The 16,519-nt window shown below is 49.1% G+C and overlaps 1 protein-coding gene across 8 annotated transcripts in view; it reads left to right on the forward strand.

The window, feature by feature from the left end:
* The first annotated feature begins 866 nt into the window (after positions 1 to 866).
* Positions 867 to 16,519, forward strand: part of ZNF667 (zinc finger protein 667) — a 33,747-nt gene continuing 18,094 nt past the window's right edge. Inside the window, exons 1-7 of one of the 8 annotated variants that reach the window (XM_081030671.1) lie at positions 892 to 1,282; positions 2,337 to 2,529; positions 5,828 to 6,009; positions 11,520 to 11,611; positions 12,539 to 12,624; positions 13,106 to 13,232; positions 14,557 to 14,649. In XM_081030671.1, the coding sequence (XP_080886797.1) occupies positions 12,601 to 12,624; positions 13,106 to 13,232; positions 14,557 to 14,649 (244 nt within the window). In that variant the 5' untranslated portion in view covers positions 892 to 1,282; positions 2,337 to 2,529; positions 5,828 to 6,009; positions 11,520 to 11,611; positions 12,539 to 12,600. Of the gene's footprint in view, positions 2,530 to 5,827; positions 6,010 to 11,519; positions 11,612 to 12,538; positions 12,625 to 13,105; positions 13,233 to 14,556; positions 14,650 to 16,519 lie in introns of all 8 variants that reach the window. The other 7 variants (XM_081030667.1, XM_081030668.1, XM_081030670.1 and 4 more) reach the window with 7 other exon arrangements.

Here is a 16,519-nt window from a genome sequence, read left to right on the forward strand (position 1 = left end):
TAGCACTGAAATCAGAATTATGCATGCACACACCTATAAAAACACAAAAACTGGGTCTCTACACACAAAGTCACAGACAGTGGTTTCCTATACACAACCACAAAAACTGGGCCACACACATACATATACGAGGACACGCTTCCACAAACACATACACATATTCTCTATTTGTGGTTCCCTACGCACACAGTACACAACCACGAAAACTGGGATCAATCAGATAGCATTTTAGGCTCCCTGGGCCACAGAATTTCTGTTGCAACCACTCAACTGCGGATGTGCAAAAGCAGCCACAGAGGATACTGACACACATACACAAGCACAAAAGCTGGGTCTCCCATACGCGTAAGGGCACACGCAAAACACACTGTAAGGGTACAAAACCAGAAAGACAGGGTCAAACACGTTCACAAACAATGGTTCATCCTCACATAGTTACACGATAACACCTGTGCCTCACAGACACAAAAGCACAATCACGCCCAGACGGCGGGGTAGGCTCACACCTAACGCCCTCTCTCAGAGACTCACGACCACACAGCGTGTGCCCGCGCCCCCCCTCGGCTCCCTTCCGAAGGACGCGCAGCCGTGTCGCCGCGGAAACGGGCCGTAGGGTCTCCTGGGAAATGGAGTCTGGGCCCCGGAAAGGCACCGTGCAAAGGACTCTGGGGCTCCTCAGTCAATAAAGGAGCAAGTGAGATTCCACTCCCGGCCTGGAGAAACATCCCTCTGCCTCTCTCCCGGGTCAATTCGTCCCCGGGAAGGGTAGATCGGAGCCAGCGCTGCCCGGGTTCTCTCCACCTCACGCCTGGCAGTAGCCGCCCAGAGCCGCGATGCGCCCCGAAGGCTTCTGGGAATTGCGCATTGAGCTCGCAGTACGCACGCGCAAGTGCGTGCATCCGTGTCTGCCGGTGATGCTGATTCCAAATCCCATTGAGCCCCCAGGGGTACAGGGGAGGGTGCTGGAGCGAGAAGCCCCCAGACGGGAACACGCAGGCGTGGAAGCCGAGGACGGAGAACGTGGAGGTTGGGTTTGGTTGAACAGATCAAGGACGGGCCGCAGCGCCTGAGTACCTCTACGTGATCTCACAAGGGAAGTGAGGCGTGGGGCCCCGAGGAGCGCAAAATAGGCCCGGCCGCTCGCGGGGCCGCGCATGCCACGTGGGTTGGCACAGGGGCGGGGCCTCGGGCTGGCGCGCGGACGGTGACGTCTCCCAAGGACGGCTCTGATTGCGTGAGCGTGCTGGAGGACGCTGTTGCGTGTGGACGGGCGGGACTTCAGGTCGGTGCCTGTGGGATGGCCGGGCAGAGGGGTGTGAACGCGCTCGCGCCGCGTGGCTTTGTTTAGGGGCGGGGCCTCGCGCCCTGGGGGCGGTGCTACGGCTCGTGTAGTCCAGCGCGTCAGGGGGCGGGGCCCGTGGTGTCCTATCGGGTCCGGAGTGCAGAGTGCCGGCGCGGGGAGCGTGGGGTGCCTACGCAGCTGTCAGGGTGCGCGCCCCCGGGACGCGACCCGAGAGGTCGGAGGTGAGTGTGGATGTGGATTCATGTCTGTTCCAGCGGTTGCGTGGGGCTGAGACTGCGTGGGGTCGTGGCCCCGAAGCTGCGTGGGGTGGTGCGGCTGCCTGGGGTTTTCCGCCTGTGGCCGGCTGTGGCTGCCATGGAGTTGCGTGTCTGGTGGTGTGTCGGACTGAGTGTGAGGGGTAGGGCCGTGACTGTTTGAAACGCATCGTGGCGTCGGATGTGCTGTGAGAAGGCTGTGTGGGGGTGTGTGTGATAGAGTCAGCGTGTGGTGACGCGGGCGCGTCTCAGGACCGTGCATTTCACTGTGTGGTCTGCGGTGTTGATGTGAGAAAGAAATGACTGCGCCTCGAGGGGACTGGGAGTGGGTGTGTGACTGTGGCCCTGAGGATTTGTGTGATTGCAGCGCGTTTGTGTGTGTGACCGACTGATGTGGTCGTTTTTCACCGTCTGGAGTGGCGGTGTGCGTTGACTGGGTGCGACCGAGTGTCAGCGGTTTTGCATTTGTGAGTGTGCTGTCCTGGTGTGTGTCTGCCTGTAACTGGGGAAGGGGGGCGTCCCTGTGGGGAGCATTCTGAGTGTCTGCGCAGGTGCGATGGGCCCTGGGAAAGGCAGTCTGGGTGTTGTTGTGCAAGGCTTCTCCTCGGTAAAACAGGATGGTAATTATGCGCCTGCCTGGTAGTGGGAAAATAGAAGGACGTAACAGGTGAAACACCAGCATAGCACTTGGCACTTACTAACACTGTGTAGGTGCTGGGTGTTCGTTGTAGTGCCAGTGGTGGGTTTTTCTTTCTTTCTTTCTTTCTTTTTTGACCCAGTACAGAGGTAGAGGTGCAATGGGGGACGCTGGAACTTGAGAATGGGCATTCGTCCTTGAAGCTGAAGATCTGACCTCTCCCAGTCAAGCAGCAGTGTCCCCAGTAGCCCAGCCACACCAGTTGTCCATTGCTGCCTTAGTGTGCATTTGAAGGGAGGGCAGAGCCCACCCTGGCCTCTTGAACCTGCGGCTAGGTGAGCAGTGGAGCCTGGAGGAGGAAGAGCATGGACTCTGGGAATCCTGTTTTCATCACTCACTAGTTGTGTGATTTGGGGAGAGGTCGCTTAAATCCACTGCCCCTACGTTTCACCTGCAAAATGGGGATAACAATAGTACCAGTCCTAGGCTGTGGTGAGCATTAAGTAAAACAGTGTTTGACACAAGTAAGCAACATATACATTATAACTGCTTTATTAACATAATAACTGCACAGATCTCATACCAATAAAATCCACAGGAAGAACAGGAAAAAGTGGAGCTCCAGGGTAAGGGTTTCAGGTCGAGAGATAAAATAATATGAATATCTCTGTAGGGGCTTAGATTCAGAACTCTGGTCAGGGTCCTGAAAGGGCAGGAGGGGGTAGGGAAGAGGAGACCGGAGCAGAGGGTCTTCCTAGATGGACCTGTCCCTAGGGAGCCTATGGGGACTACTGGAGCTGGGAAGTGGCAGGGCCAGAGGAGGGGTACCTTCCCATAACACTGGGGGTGGAGATGTCTCTGTCTAGACTAATTCTCAGCCTTCTTACTACGGATACTTTGGGCCAAATAGTTTTTTGTTCTGGGGTGGGGTGCTGTCCTACGTATGATGGGATGCTTATCACTATCCCTGGCCTCTACCCAGCAGATGCAGTAGCACACTCTTTGCCCCAATTGTAAAAGCTAAAAAGTCTCCAAATGCTTCCACGTGTCCCCTAGAGGGCAAAATCATCCCAGTTCAGAATCACTGGTGTACAGGACCACGATGAGGGTACACCATGGACACTGGACACTCCCAAGACGTGAGGCTAGGGAGGAGAGTGAGGGGGGCTGGAGGACTGGTGATAAAGGGATAGTGTTCCCGAGATGAGAAGAAAGGGTGTTTGGCCTGCAGTCCAGGTAGGCTCTAAGAGACATTCATTCAACAGTTGAATGCCTGCCATGGATCTGGTACTGTGCTAGTCAACTGACAAGACAGATGAGGTTTCTACTCACCTGGACCTTGCAGTTAGTAGGGAGACCACAATTAAATTTATAACAGGTGTCAATTTTGAAAAGCGGGATGAAGGGATTACGGGGTGACAGCAGGCGCTGTTTTCAGAATCAATATCCAGGCTTCCCATGGGCATCTCAGTTAACTCCAAAGCCAGGGATGGTCACCACCAGTGACTCGATGGAATCCCTTGAGCTTATCAAAGACTTTGTCCTTTAACATTGAGGTCCAGGCTTCAGCAGGGAAAAGTCAGACCTCTGTCCCTGCCTTTGAGGCTCAGAGACTGGGACAGTGAATTCTAAACCATGGTTTCGCATTAGCGTCACCTTAGAAAACTTTTAATAAAAGGCCCAGATTCAGTCCCCAGAAATTCTGATTTAATTGGTCTATCATGGGGCATAGCCATCAGTATTAAAAAGCTCCCAAGAGATTCTGATGTACAAACTCTGAGAGCTACAGCTCTGACAGCTTGCAGGCTTCTCTGGTGCTTCTAGGAGTAAAAGAAATTAATTTTGTGGAGCAGGGAGGAAATGAGTGACCAGTGCTTTCAACATCTCAGCAAAGGCAGTCCTGACAGCTGCACTTCCCGCGACAGGGACATTCCGAGCCCTGTCCTACAAGTGAAGTCTGTTTCAGTGCAAAGCAGAGAAATGGCAGAGCCCATATTCACGTGCAGTGCCCATGTTTCCTGTTCCAGCTGGACTCTGGTGTTTAGAGAATGATCTTCGTATATCCTTAGCATCTGAGGTTGGCAGGCTCTGGGTAAGGGATGATTTTCAAATATTTGAAAGGTCGTGTAGCAAAAGTAAGCTCTGGCTGAAAGGAAGCAGGAAGACTGCCCATGCATTAAACGGCTGGCTTTCAGGTTTGTCAGGACCTGCCTGCAATGCGTTGCTGGGCAGAGCCCTCCAGGATCGGAGGGGTGCCGGGCTGAGGGGGACCCTGTTTGCCTGCCCCTGAGGGGAGGCATGGCCACCATCCAGTAACTCTTTGAAGCTTGTTCCCAGCTAGGTTCTAGCCGTCCTTAGCTTAGGACCAAGAATTTAGCTTTGTGCCTTTCAAAGTCCTTTCCCACCCTGTGGTCTGGGACTTGGGAGACAGGCCAGGTGTGCAGCCCTGCCCTGAGGTCATGGGTGTGTGATGGTGATCATACTCGTATATATGTGATACAAAATGCCAAAGTGTACATAGGGAAAAGAGAGTTTGGGAAAGGGGCGCAGTTTCCTTCTTCAGAGACTCTTGCTGCCACCAGCTTTTTGATTGCCCTTCCGGAACTTTTCAAACTCATGTATTTGTATCCTGTGTTTGGTTTTTGTTAAGCGTTTTTCTCTACCCCTTCTCCTATCATTACCCACTGTCTTTTGGGGATCACTTCATACAGTTCACAGAGCAGGTTTCTCAACCTCGGCACAGTTGACATTTGGGCCAGATCACTCTGTTGTGGGGACTGGCCTGTGCGGTATAGGATGTTGAGCAGCGTCCCTGGCCTTCACCCACTAGATGCCATGGCTTCCTCTCCCCGAGTTGTGACAATCAAAAATGTCCCGTGGGGGCAAAATTGCCCCTACGGAAAAACTTCTGATTTAATGCTACCTCGTTCTTTTTAAGGGCTACGCGGTATCCCCTATGTACACGTAATGTTCACTTAGCCATTTTCCTCCTGATAGGTGGTTGGGTAACTGATGTTTGTTTAGCACCGGCATGCTCTAAGTGCGCTACATGTTTTCACTCATTTAATTCTCACGATAGCCCTATGGAGTCATTGTTATTTGCCCCATTTTACAGATGAGAAAGCTGAGGCCCAGAGGACACAGTGAGGTCACATAGAGGAGGTGGCAGAGTTAGAAGTTGGACCCAGACAGCTTGGCTTCAGGCTCCTGCCCTTCACCATGGGCCCATCCTGCCTCTTCCTACAAACCCTGCCAGTCTATCATTTTACACACATGTAAGAGCGTCCAAAGATAAATACGAGAAATGAGGTGACTGGGTCAAGGGGGATGTGCCTCTTCAGTCTTAATGGTATTGCCCAGTTGCCCTCCTCTGTCCAGCCAGTACCTTGTGAGGACTCGAACCTCAGCCCTTCTGGTGGGCCTCAGCCTTCCTTGGTCTCCCGGGTGCTTGGTATATACTGACTTAAAGAGGGAAAGGAAGGTGAGAAATTACCAAGTGGCTCACGTAGACTTCCTAACAGCCAAGAGATAGGAAACTGAGGCCATGTGTAGCTCTCACACAGCCAGTAATTGACAGGCAAGCTTTGGACCCAGAATTCCCTAATATCAAACGCTGTTCTTTCCTCCCGGCAGAGCTGAGTTCCTCAGAGAAAATTGCCTTTTGGACAAGAATTGTGCCTCTCTGATTTGGGTGTGTGGCTGAGCGCAAACAGCTATGAGAAGCCACAGGATGGACACGGTGCCACTTCCGGGAGCAGTCCAGTTGATGTGAGGAATTGGAAGGGAAAAGCCAAGCCAAGCAGTGTACCTATCTGGTGAGTAATGTAAAACATGATTGTTATGTTAACACAGATGTGATTTATTATGACATAGGGTGCTAAAGTCATCCTACGGATGTTTCCAAATGAAATAAACAACCAGCAAAAGAATTTTCTGCTATAAGGCAGCTGCTTTGTGGTGTGTCCCAGCACACAGGACTAGGCATTAAGCCTCCTCTACTGTTGGGGGATATTATCAAAAGTGTGAGAACTCCCAGGCAAGGGACAGAGCGCTATTCTCAGAGGGCTGGCGACAGTGGAATGCTGGGGCTGGCTGGCACTGGCTCACAGAAGCCTGTTACGCGCTCCTGTCTCCAGCTCCATGCTCAGTGACTTCAGTTTGGGGCTGTAATTATGTGGGGCCCTGATGGGAGTATTTTGCACTGTGGAAATTGGCGGACGCTTCAAATCATGCAACACACCCCTATCCCGGGGTATAATCCAGAGAGAATTCAGGGTCCGGGGTTCTGGGGTGGCCCCTTGTTTCCACTTTCAGCATGGGGGAAGCCTTGCTCGGCAGTCATAGAATTGCAGGCCAGGCCACTGGGTTTGTCACTAAGCTACAAACCCTCAACATAGTGTGCTGAAAACCTCCCCAGGTCCTGTGGCCACTCTGCTGTCACAGGTAAATGTGTCATAAGTGGTGCCACACTGACACTCTGGAACCCTGCCAGAGAGGACAGGGTGGATTTCCCGTGCAGACTCCTGTCCCACACGAGGAGGGCAGGTGGTGTTGCATGTGGACCGACTAGGGCTCAGACCGTTGCTCCGTTACATAAGGCTCTGTGACAGCTTGCTGGTTGTCTCCCCTCTCTGACCCTCCAAATGGAAAGTATGAACTCCATGTGGTTGGTTTGCTCTAAACATGAAAGGAGATCATATAATGCATATAAAGTACCCAGCTCAGCTCTCATCCTCAGACTTGTTATTAACCCAGGAGGTGGTGGTGTCACCCGCAGTGTGGGCTGGGGGGACCATGTTCAACACACACACCAGAGTGCTTCCACAGAGCACACAGACAGAAGGACGGTCACTCGGCCTCTGCCAGACTCACAGTCCACAGCACTGGCCCTACCCCACACTGGTGACAACAGCAAGAAATACAGCTCCCCTTTACTGAGCACTCACTGTGATACTGTCTTGTCTGCTCACAGCAGCAGCCCTCATCCTCCCTTTGCAGTGGAAAGGATCAAGGTAAAAGGCCCATTAAGGTTCAGTAACTTGTCCCAGGTCCTACTGCTACACACAGGAATGTTGGTCAACTTACAGTGTCCAGTGCAGGACAGGAAGTGAAGTCACAACAGAATTAGTTGCACACATGATGAAGTGGCACCCAGTGCAGTTCAAGGGGACCCCCTACCCCAGCCAAGGGGCCGGGACAGCTCGTTGAAGAAGTGATGGTAAGGAAACTTCGCTTAGTCACTCAGGTCACAGATGTTAGCAAGCCCCTTGCCAGGCGCTGGTCCAGGGCACTGGCGCTACACAACGGGCCTGTCCTCAGTGGGCTTGCCCTCGAGTCGGTGGAGACAGACCATAAGTACCAGACAGAACAAAGAGGCAAAATACATAGTATTTTGGGGAAAACTCAGTCTTTCCCCTGTGTTTTTCCTTTCCTCTCAACTACCACCACTCACAACATTTCTGACACCAGATGTACGTGGGGTTTTTCCCCACCAAGAATTTCTGTGACACCAGCTGGGTGTCCTATAATTTAACTCAATCCTGACACTGTCTACCTGGAGACAGTGTCAGATGACACAGGTTAAGGGCTCAATGCCACAAGACTACTTCAGATGCCAATTACAAGTAGTAGGTGCCAGGTTACCCACCACTTCTGTCTGACTTGGCTACAAATCTGAGTTCCCGCCACCCCCTCCTCACATTGGATTAATTTGCTAGAGCGGCTCACAGAACTCAGGGAAACATGTTTCCCAGTTTATTAAAGAAAATGGCAAAGGACACAGGGTGAAGGGGTACATAGAGAAAGGTCTGGAGGGGTCCCGGGAGCTTCTGAGCTATGGAGCTGGGTGTGTCACCCTCTTGGATGGATGTGTCCAGCAACCCAGATGAGCCCCGTTGTTGAGGGGCTTGATGGAGGCCTCCTCCTGTAGGCGTGATCGAACATTAGTTCCATTTCCAGCCCGTCTCCCCTCACCAGAGGATGGGGATGGGGCTGAAAATCCGATGCTTCTAATGGCGTGGTCATTCTGCTGACCAGACCCCACCCAGGAGCCAACCCAGGGTCACCTCAGTAGGACAAAAGACGCTCCTAGTGCTCTCATCCCTTAGGAAGTCACAAGGGTTTCAGGAGCTCTGTGCCAGGACCGGGGGACAGAGACCAAAATACATTTTTTTCTATTAACTCCTTTTAGCACATTATGCAGCAGAGAGAGCTGTGGAGAAAGGAGAAGTCAGAACTGGGTGAGGGAGATGGGAATCCTCCACCGGGTAGAAGGCACGTGGTGGTGTTAAATAGGATGGTTGGGGTGAGCCTGACAGAGAAGGTGTAGTTGGAGCAAAGATGGAAGAAGTGAGGTGGGAAGAGCACTGCCAACGGGGTTGTGGGACGGCTGTGGAGCAAGGTCAAGGCCTGGCAACGAGGCCAGTATGAGCAAGAGTCCTACACCATTAACAACACGTAGGAGGCAAAATACGACCAAACATCACATGGACTCTCACCTAATCCTCACAACTCCAGGAGTAGTTCTGTATTGTCCTTGTTTAATAGGGGAGGAAACTGGCACAGAGAGGTTAAGTAACTTGCCCATGGTCACATAGCTAACGAAAACAGTGGTCACACCCAGGTGGTCCAACTCAAGAGTGATGTGTTTGACACAACAGCAGGTTGCCCAGCTCTTCCCTGAAACCCAGAGGATTAGCCAGGAGTGAGGAGCTCATACCCAAGCTTGATCCTGCTCTGCCACTTCCCTGCCCTGCGACCTGGGGCAAGTGATTCTGCTTCTGTGCTTCACTCTCCTCCTCTGGAAATGGGGTTAAGAGTACCTGCCTCAGGCTTAGAGTGAGAATTAAATGGTGATCTCTGAGGAGTGATGCCTGGCACATGTAAGCACTGAGTGTTTATTAGTCTTATTAATAATTAATCTTAGTATTACTTATTACTGTTACTACTACTTTTCTCTTTGTACAGAGAGAAACATAATAAATCAAACGTTCTTTGTCTGGGTTCCTTTAAATAAACAGTACGAGGCCATGTTATGGTTGACATTTTGAATCAAAACATACCCATTATCTAACTCTGACCTTAATTATGGTCTTGGTTTCATTTATGTTCCCCCACTCTCAAGAGAGAAAAGAACACAAACACCTGTAGAGGGAAACCGTTTCCCAGACTGCCTCTTGCTGTGCCTTTCCCAGGCTGCCCCACAGCCGTCCCACAACCTTCCCAAAAGCTTTCAGAGGCACCCATTGCTGTTGGCACTGGGGTGTGATGCTGGCTTTCTCCCCAGGTGCACGCTCATGCATTTAGGGATGAACTGTTGCCATGGCTACAACATACTCTGAAATGATTCAATTTTTTAAAAACAGTAAGGAAAATGTTAATATTTTAAGAGTGATTAGGTGTTCATTGTACTGTTCTTTTCTCCAGATTTCAGAATTTTTGAAATGGGGGAAAAGTATACCCCCTTTTCTGCCTTTTCCAAACCCACCCTTCTCTAAAAGTCATGTTTAGAGGTGGGGTGACTGCTGGCAGAACTGTTGTGTGTTGTGGTCTCAGCGTGCCGCGGGTGGCTGGGAAGCATTGGGGCTGGTTACTGTGGCAGTCAGCAAGCATTTTTGTGCACCACTCTGCAGCGCTCTGCAGGCCAATTCTCGGCCCCCGGAAGAGAGTAGTGAGTGGAGGAGTCAAGGTGCCCAAGTCATGGCGGGGAGACGGTACCCATGTAGACACACGAACAAACAAAGCGCTTTCAGGGAGTGGGCCGTGCTGGGCAGCAGAACAGTGCAGGCTGTGCAGGGTGGAGTAGCCCTGTCCCAGGAAGCACAGGGTGAGGCAGTTGAAACTGTTCCAGTAGCCACGTTGAAAAGAGTAAAAAAAAAAGCAGAAAAAGAAATCAATCATGAAAGTTAATTTTTTTAACTCAATATAACCAAAATATTATAGTTTCAACTTGTAATCAATATAAACAATTACCAATGAGGTATCTTACTTTTTTTATAGTAAGTCTTCGAAAGCTGGTGTGTGTTTTACATGTGTGGTGCACCTCAGTCCAGACACCTGATTTTCTTTGGAGTTATTCAATATGTATTGAAATTTCATAAAATGTATCTTGGAAAAGCAGATGCATACACCAAGTTGTTCCAAACATACCTTAAGAGTTTTACAGTAACTGAATTAGGACAAGTTTTTAATTTTAGATTAATAGTAAATTTTATTTAGGTAATTTTAATATTTATTTATTTATTATGGTTTTAATAAACTAATTGAATAAAATAAAACATTCAGTTTCCCAGTTGCACTTGCCTTACTTCCAGAACGCACTTGTCACACGTGGTTAGTGGCATGCAAGTTGGACAGCACAGAGGTAGTGCCTCGGGTCTCCTGAGGGTGTCACCCCTTCCCGTCCTCCCATCCTAATGCAACACCACATTTCCCTGCTGGATTTCCGCATACCTATTAATGAGCTCCTCTTCTGCTCTTGTCCCCCACCTCCCACCAACACAGACACACACAGTTTATTGGCCATGTAGCCACCCCCAAAATTTTGTTAAATGTTAAGTCAGATATGCCACTTCTCTGTTCGGCTCCTTGCTCCCTCAATGATGTCTTACCACACCTCGGGTCAGTTCCAAACTGCTGACCATCTCCTTTATGATCTGGCCTTCCTGACCTCACCCCCTCTTGGCCTACCATTCCCCACTTTACTCACTCTGCTGCAACACACTGGCCTCCTCACTTCCCTCCACATGCCGAGCAGGGCCTTGGCACCTGCTGTGCCTCTGCTCAGAATGCTCTTCCACCAGCGCCCATGAGGCTCGTGCTCACACTATTGAGACCTCAGCTCCATGTTGCCTCCTCTGAGAGGCCACTCCGAGGACCCATCACTCCACCCCACCCCCACCCTGGTCCTTTTTTTGTTTTTCATAGTGATCTCAGTTAATACTGTTCTGTGTGGACATCCCTGCTGGAATGTAGGGTGCATGGGACCCGGTACATTTCTGCTCTCACTGCTCTCCCCTCAGCACCTGGGACAGTGCCCAGCACCTGGAAGGTGCTCAGAACATACTTGTCAGATGGATGAACAGTCTATGCATGTTTCTCTTGCCTCCTGATCCAGAGCCTTCTGTGATCTTAGGATCAGGTAGCGTTGGCTGTGGCCCCTCCCTGACCCTGAAAAGGGGCAGGGATGCTCCAGAAGACATTGTGAGTGACCTCCCTCCGTGTGTGCGCATGTGCAGATATGTCCAGGGTGTGGAGCTATGTATTTCTTATCCCTGTGGCTCTGGGACCACCCAGAAGACCTGGTCCTGATTTCTCTCTCCTGCAGCCTCACCTCCCCAGCACGCTGCCCCTCCCCGGATGCAAACTCTCATCAGGGAAGAAAAGATGCCTGCTGCACAAGGGAAGTCCAAACCCAAGGTAAGGAGTGATTCCTATTCGGGAAGGTTCCATCTTGTAAGATGCAGACCATTTGTTTTCTCTGCATGGACACTTCCTGCCCGACAGAGACCCAGCCAAGACATGGCCCCCAGTTTCTTCCCATCACCAGAGGGTGGGAGCGAGAGAAAGGCCACAGCGACCCAAGTAGCTGCCTAGTGCCCCCTTCCTCTTTCCTCAGTGTGCACATGACCACTCATCGGTTGCTCCAGCAGCTTGAGGTTCTCTGCTGGTGCTGGGAGAGAGATGCCCTCCCAATAGGGAAGATGGTTTCTTGAGGAGGAGATGTGTGTCCAGATGGGACCCGCTGAGGCAGAGGACAAGTCAATGCTATGCTCAGAGCTAACCCTTAATGTTGCTTTGTTTCTATTTGTACCACCCGTATTTATAAGGAGGACAACTCGGACTTTAGGAGTCTGCCTGTGACCCTGTATTCAGGTTGGGTTTGTTAGAGCCCAGCCGATGAGGCGGTAACGGCAGCTCCCTGTGATGAACAGACTTCACCACGTTAGTAATTTTCTATAGTAAGCATCTCGAAGGCCGCTTTTCATAACAAACAACTTCGTCCTCTGAACTGTGTGTACCCGTTCCCTGTCTCTGCCATAACATTTCCAAAAGTTGGCAGCTCAAAACACACATTTATCATTGCCCAGTTCGTGGGCTGGAGCTCAGGCACAGCACGGCTTAGCTGCAACATCTGCTTTGGGTCTCGCAATGCTGACGTCAGGGTGTCGCTGGCACTGGTCTCACCTGAGGTTCAGGTGCTCTTCTGAACTCACTGGTGACCGGCAGTTCCTTCTCCCGTTTTCCATGTGGCCCCTTCTTCCTACCTTCCGACCAGCAACAGCAGCTCATGTCCAGCTTGTGCCTCAGATCTCCTTAACTTTCCTTTCCCTCTTTTGTCATCAGCTGGAGAAAAGTCTGCTCTTACGGGCTCCTGTGATTCCATCAGGCCCACTACACAAGCCAGGATGACCTCCCTGTTTTATTTTAAGGTCAGCTGATCACATATGCAAAGAACCCGTTGCTGCGTGTGACATGTTCACATGCTTTTTAGAGAGCAAGTGGTTAGGAGCACGAGCCAGAACCAGACTGCCCCGCTTGAAGCCTAGCTCTTGCATTTACTAGCTGGCAGAACGTCAGTAAATCACCTCAGCCTCTGGGCCTCTTTCCTCGTCTGCATCATTGCTGTGACCCTCTCAGTAGTGCCCCAGTCACTGGCTAACATGGGTGCTAAAAGGGTCAGTACATGTTGGTGATAGGAAGAGGCCTGGACTCTCAATGCCCAGTACATCCAGGTTGATATGCTTTTCATGCAACACCACCTTTAACAGTGGCCGTATCAGGTCGGACTGTCTTACTTAGGTTTATATACCTGGTGCCACATATCCCCCAGGTGTGGGACAAGTCCACTGTCTCCCCAGGCATGTGGAAGCCCAAGCCCATGGTGAGAGGACGTGTGGTTTTCCATTTCAGGTGCCAGTGACGTTTGGGGATTTGGCCATCTACTTCTCCCAGGAGGAGTGGGAATGGCTGAGCCCCACTCAGAAGGATTTGTACAAAGATGTCATGTTGGACAACTACCAGAACCTGCTCTCTCTTGGTAAGGCCGCCATAACCCACACCAGCCCTTTGAGGGACGTGAGTCCATCAGTCTGGTCAGGAAAACAGAAGCCACTCCAGTTTTGGTGGGTTTTGTTTTGTTTCTAACAGCTTTACTAAGCTATAATTCACATACTACACAGTTTGCCATACAAAGTATACAGTTTAGTGGCTTTTATTCTGTTGGCAGGGTTGTGCATCCATCACCATCGTCAATTTTAGAACATTTTCATTACCCCAGAAGGAATCCATCCCCGTCAGCAGTCACTCTTCATTTCCCCACTAATCCCCCCAGAATCGTCAAACACAGTCCGCTTTCTATCCCTGTGAATTTGTCTGTTCTTGGCCTTTTGTAGACGTGGCATCATAAATGTGTGGTCCTGTGCGGCTTCTCTCCCTGAGCATCAACGTTTTCTCGGGTCACCCACACTGTAGTGTGTGCCAGTGCCTCCTTTTTATGGCCAGATACCATTCCCGTGTGTGGATGGGCCCCATCATGTCCATCCATCTGTCAGCTGACGGGGCTTGGGCTTTTCCACTCCACAGCTATTATGAATATGCTGCTGTGTACATTCTTGTACAGGTTTTTGCATGGATGCACATTTCCATTTCTCTTGAGTATGTACCGAGGAGTGGGATTGCTGGCCATGTAGTAACTAGTAACTATATATGCATACGTTCCTATGTCCTTTTCAGAACACCCTGCTTGTTTAAGAGAGATTTTAATATGAGGAATTTACTTAACAGGTACTATTAACAGGCGAATAGAGGACACTGAGAAGCAGCCGCAGTAACTGCAGGGTGTAGCCATCCCCTAGGGCTAAGGGAGAGCTGGAGGTTTTAGGACATAGGAGAAGGAACACAGACTTCTGAAGGAGAGGGGTGCACTGCCTGGTGTTTATACTCCCGAGGGGGCAAGATGAGGCTAGTCTGGGAGTGGAGGGAGAAAAAGAAAAGCAGACATTGAAACCACCAGAACCCCTATTGGTGGACACAGAGGGAGCAGCTGGTGAAGGACAATTGTGGGTTTGCAGAGCCTCTGCCCCCAAAACAAGTCCGGGGAGGGGAAAGGTCTGAAAAGCAGTAGCTCAATAGTCAGCTTCAGGAGTTTCTGGTCCAACATTTCAGAACAGCAGTTGGCTCTGCTGAGTCAGAAATGAAAAACTGTTGGATGTCACTGAATTTTTGTTCTCCCTGTTCTCCAGCTATCCTTCACACCCTCCACGCCCTACATGCTAAGAAACCTCCATTCCTGTTGACACAGGGCTTGGCTCTGATGTTTGTGGCACCCGCATGCTCAGTTCTGTTGTTTTTCCCATGTTCAGGACTTTCCTGTCGGAGGCCAAATGTGATCACCTTATTGGAGAAAGGGAGAGCACCCTGGATGGTGGAACCAGTGAGAAGACGCCGGGGCCTGGGTGAGTGACAGAGAACCATGGCTTAAAAGTTGGCATTCCATGTACGAGTGCACCCTATTGTGAGGGGCCACCTCTTATAGGCAACATCTAAGAGCCACTTTCCTCACCTCTGAGGCCCTGGGCCTGTGGAGAAAATTCAAGTCTCGTTAGTGTCACCCCTGCAGAGGGAGAAGAACTATCATTTAAGAAGCACTTACTAGGTATTAGATACTCTTCTAAGTACAGGTTCCTCCCAACGGTGCTATAGGCAGGTTATTATTCCTGTTTTATAGATGAGGAGACTGAGGACCACAGAGCATTAGTGACTTGCAGGAGATCACTCACCTAAGAAGTGGCCGCATGGTGGTTTGAACCCCAGATTTTGGTCTCAGAAGCTCAGATATTAATACCCTCACCTCCACCTACCACTTTCCCTGCGTTGGCTTTCGTATTTTCTTTCAGTGGAAGTGTATTCCTTTTTTATTTAATGACCTTATTTAATGACTTAATAATGATTTATTCATTGTTTTTTGCACCTGAAATTAATTTTAAAAAAGTCTAAAAAGTAAATAAAGCCAGTGAGTTAAGATCTAAAAAAAAAAAAGTGACTTATTTAATGATCATACATCTAATGATAATGTCCAAACTTGTATCATTTTCTTCATTCCTTAAAAAAAATTTCACGGTGTGAGGGATGTAAAAAAAATAAAATAATAAAATAAAATAAAACTAAAAAAAAAAATTAAAAATTAAAATCTTTTCCATAACTGTTCATTTTGACTACTTTTCAAGAACTCATTCCCTTTTCTAATAGATTCCTCTTTGGTTGGTCATGTTGTGTGGGTTTTTTTTTCTTTTCACAGCTTTATGAGTTATTATTTTTTATAATTGTGATAAAAAAGTAGAACATTAAATACACCATCTTAACTACGTTTTAATGTACAGTTAAGTATATTCATACTGTCATGCAACAGAGCTCCAAAACTTTTTCGTCTTGTAATAGTGAAACTCTACACCCTCCAAATACTAGTTCTCCCCCAGCCCTTGATAACCATCTTTCTGATGTTGTTTCTGTGATTTTAACTACTATGGATACTTCATAATAATGGAATCATAGGGGGGTGGGGGGAGGGAGATGAGGGTAAGGGGGATCAAATATATGGTGATGGAAGGAAAACTGACTCTGGGTGGTGAACACACAATGGGATTTATAGATGATGTAATACAGAATTGTACACCTGAAATCTATGTAATTTCACTAACAATTGTCACCCTAATAAATTAAACACACACACACACACACACACACACACACACACACACACACAGAAGTGTCTGGACACTGATGGTAACCACTTTGAGCACCTCCTATAATTACAGAAGTCAAACGTGACTTTTATTCATCTTTTGTTATCAGTGTATATTGAGTATTACAATTTTAATAGTTTTTTCCTTTCTTAAAATGTGTATACACTTTTTTGGCACTCTCTCTATATGATTTGCAAATATTTTCTCACATTCTGCAGGTTGCCTTTTCACTGTTGATCATTTCCTTTAACCTGCAGAAGTTAAGTTTGGTGTAGTCTCATTTGTCTATTTTTCAATTTGTTGCTTGTGGTTTTGGTGTCATATCGAAGAAATCAATACCGAATCCAATGTCCTGGAGCTTTCCCTCTATGTTTTCTTCCAGGGCTTTAATAGTTTTAGGTCTTACATTTAGGTCTTTACTCCATTTTGAGTTATTTTTTGTACATGGTAGAAGGTAAAGAGGGATTCTACTTCATTCTTCTGCATGTAGATACCCAGTTTTCCCAACACCATTTGTGGAAGAGACTGTCCTTTCCTCATTGTGTAGTCTTGGCACCATTGTTGAAAATCGTTTGACCAGATA

The sequence above is a fragment of the Rhinolophus hipposideros genome (genome assembly GCF_964194185.1).
Source record: "Rhinolophus hipposideros genome assembly, chromosome: 21".
In the NCBI taxonomy this organism is placed as follows: Eukaryota; Metazoa; Chordata; class Mammalia; order Chiroptera; family Rhinolophidae; genus Rhinolophus; species Rhinolophus hipposideros.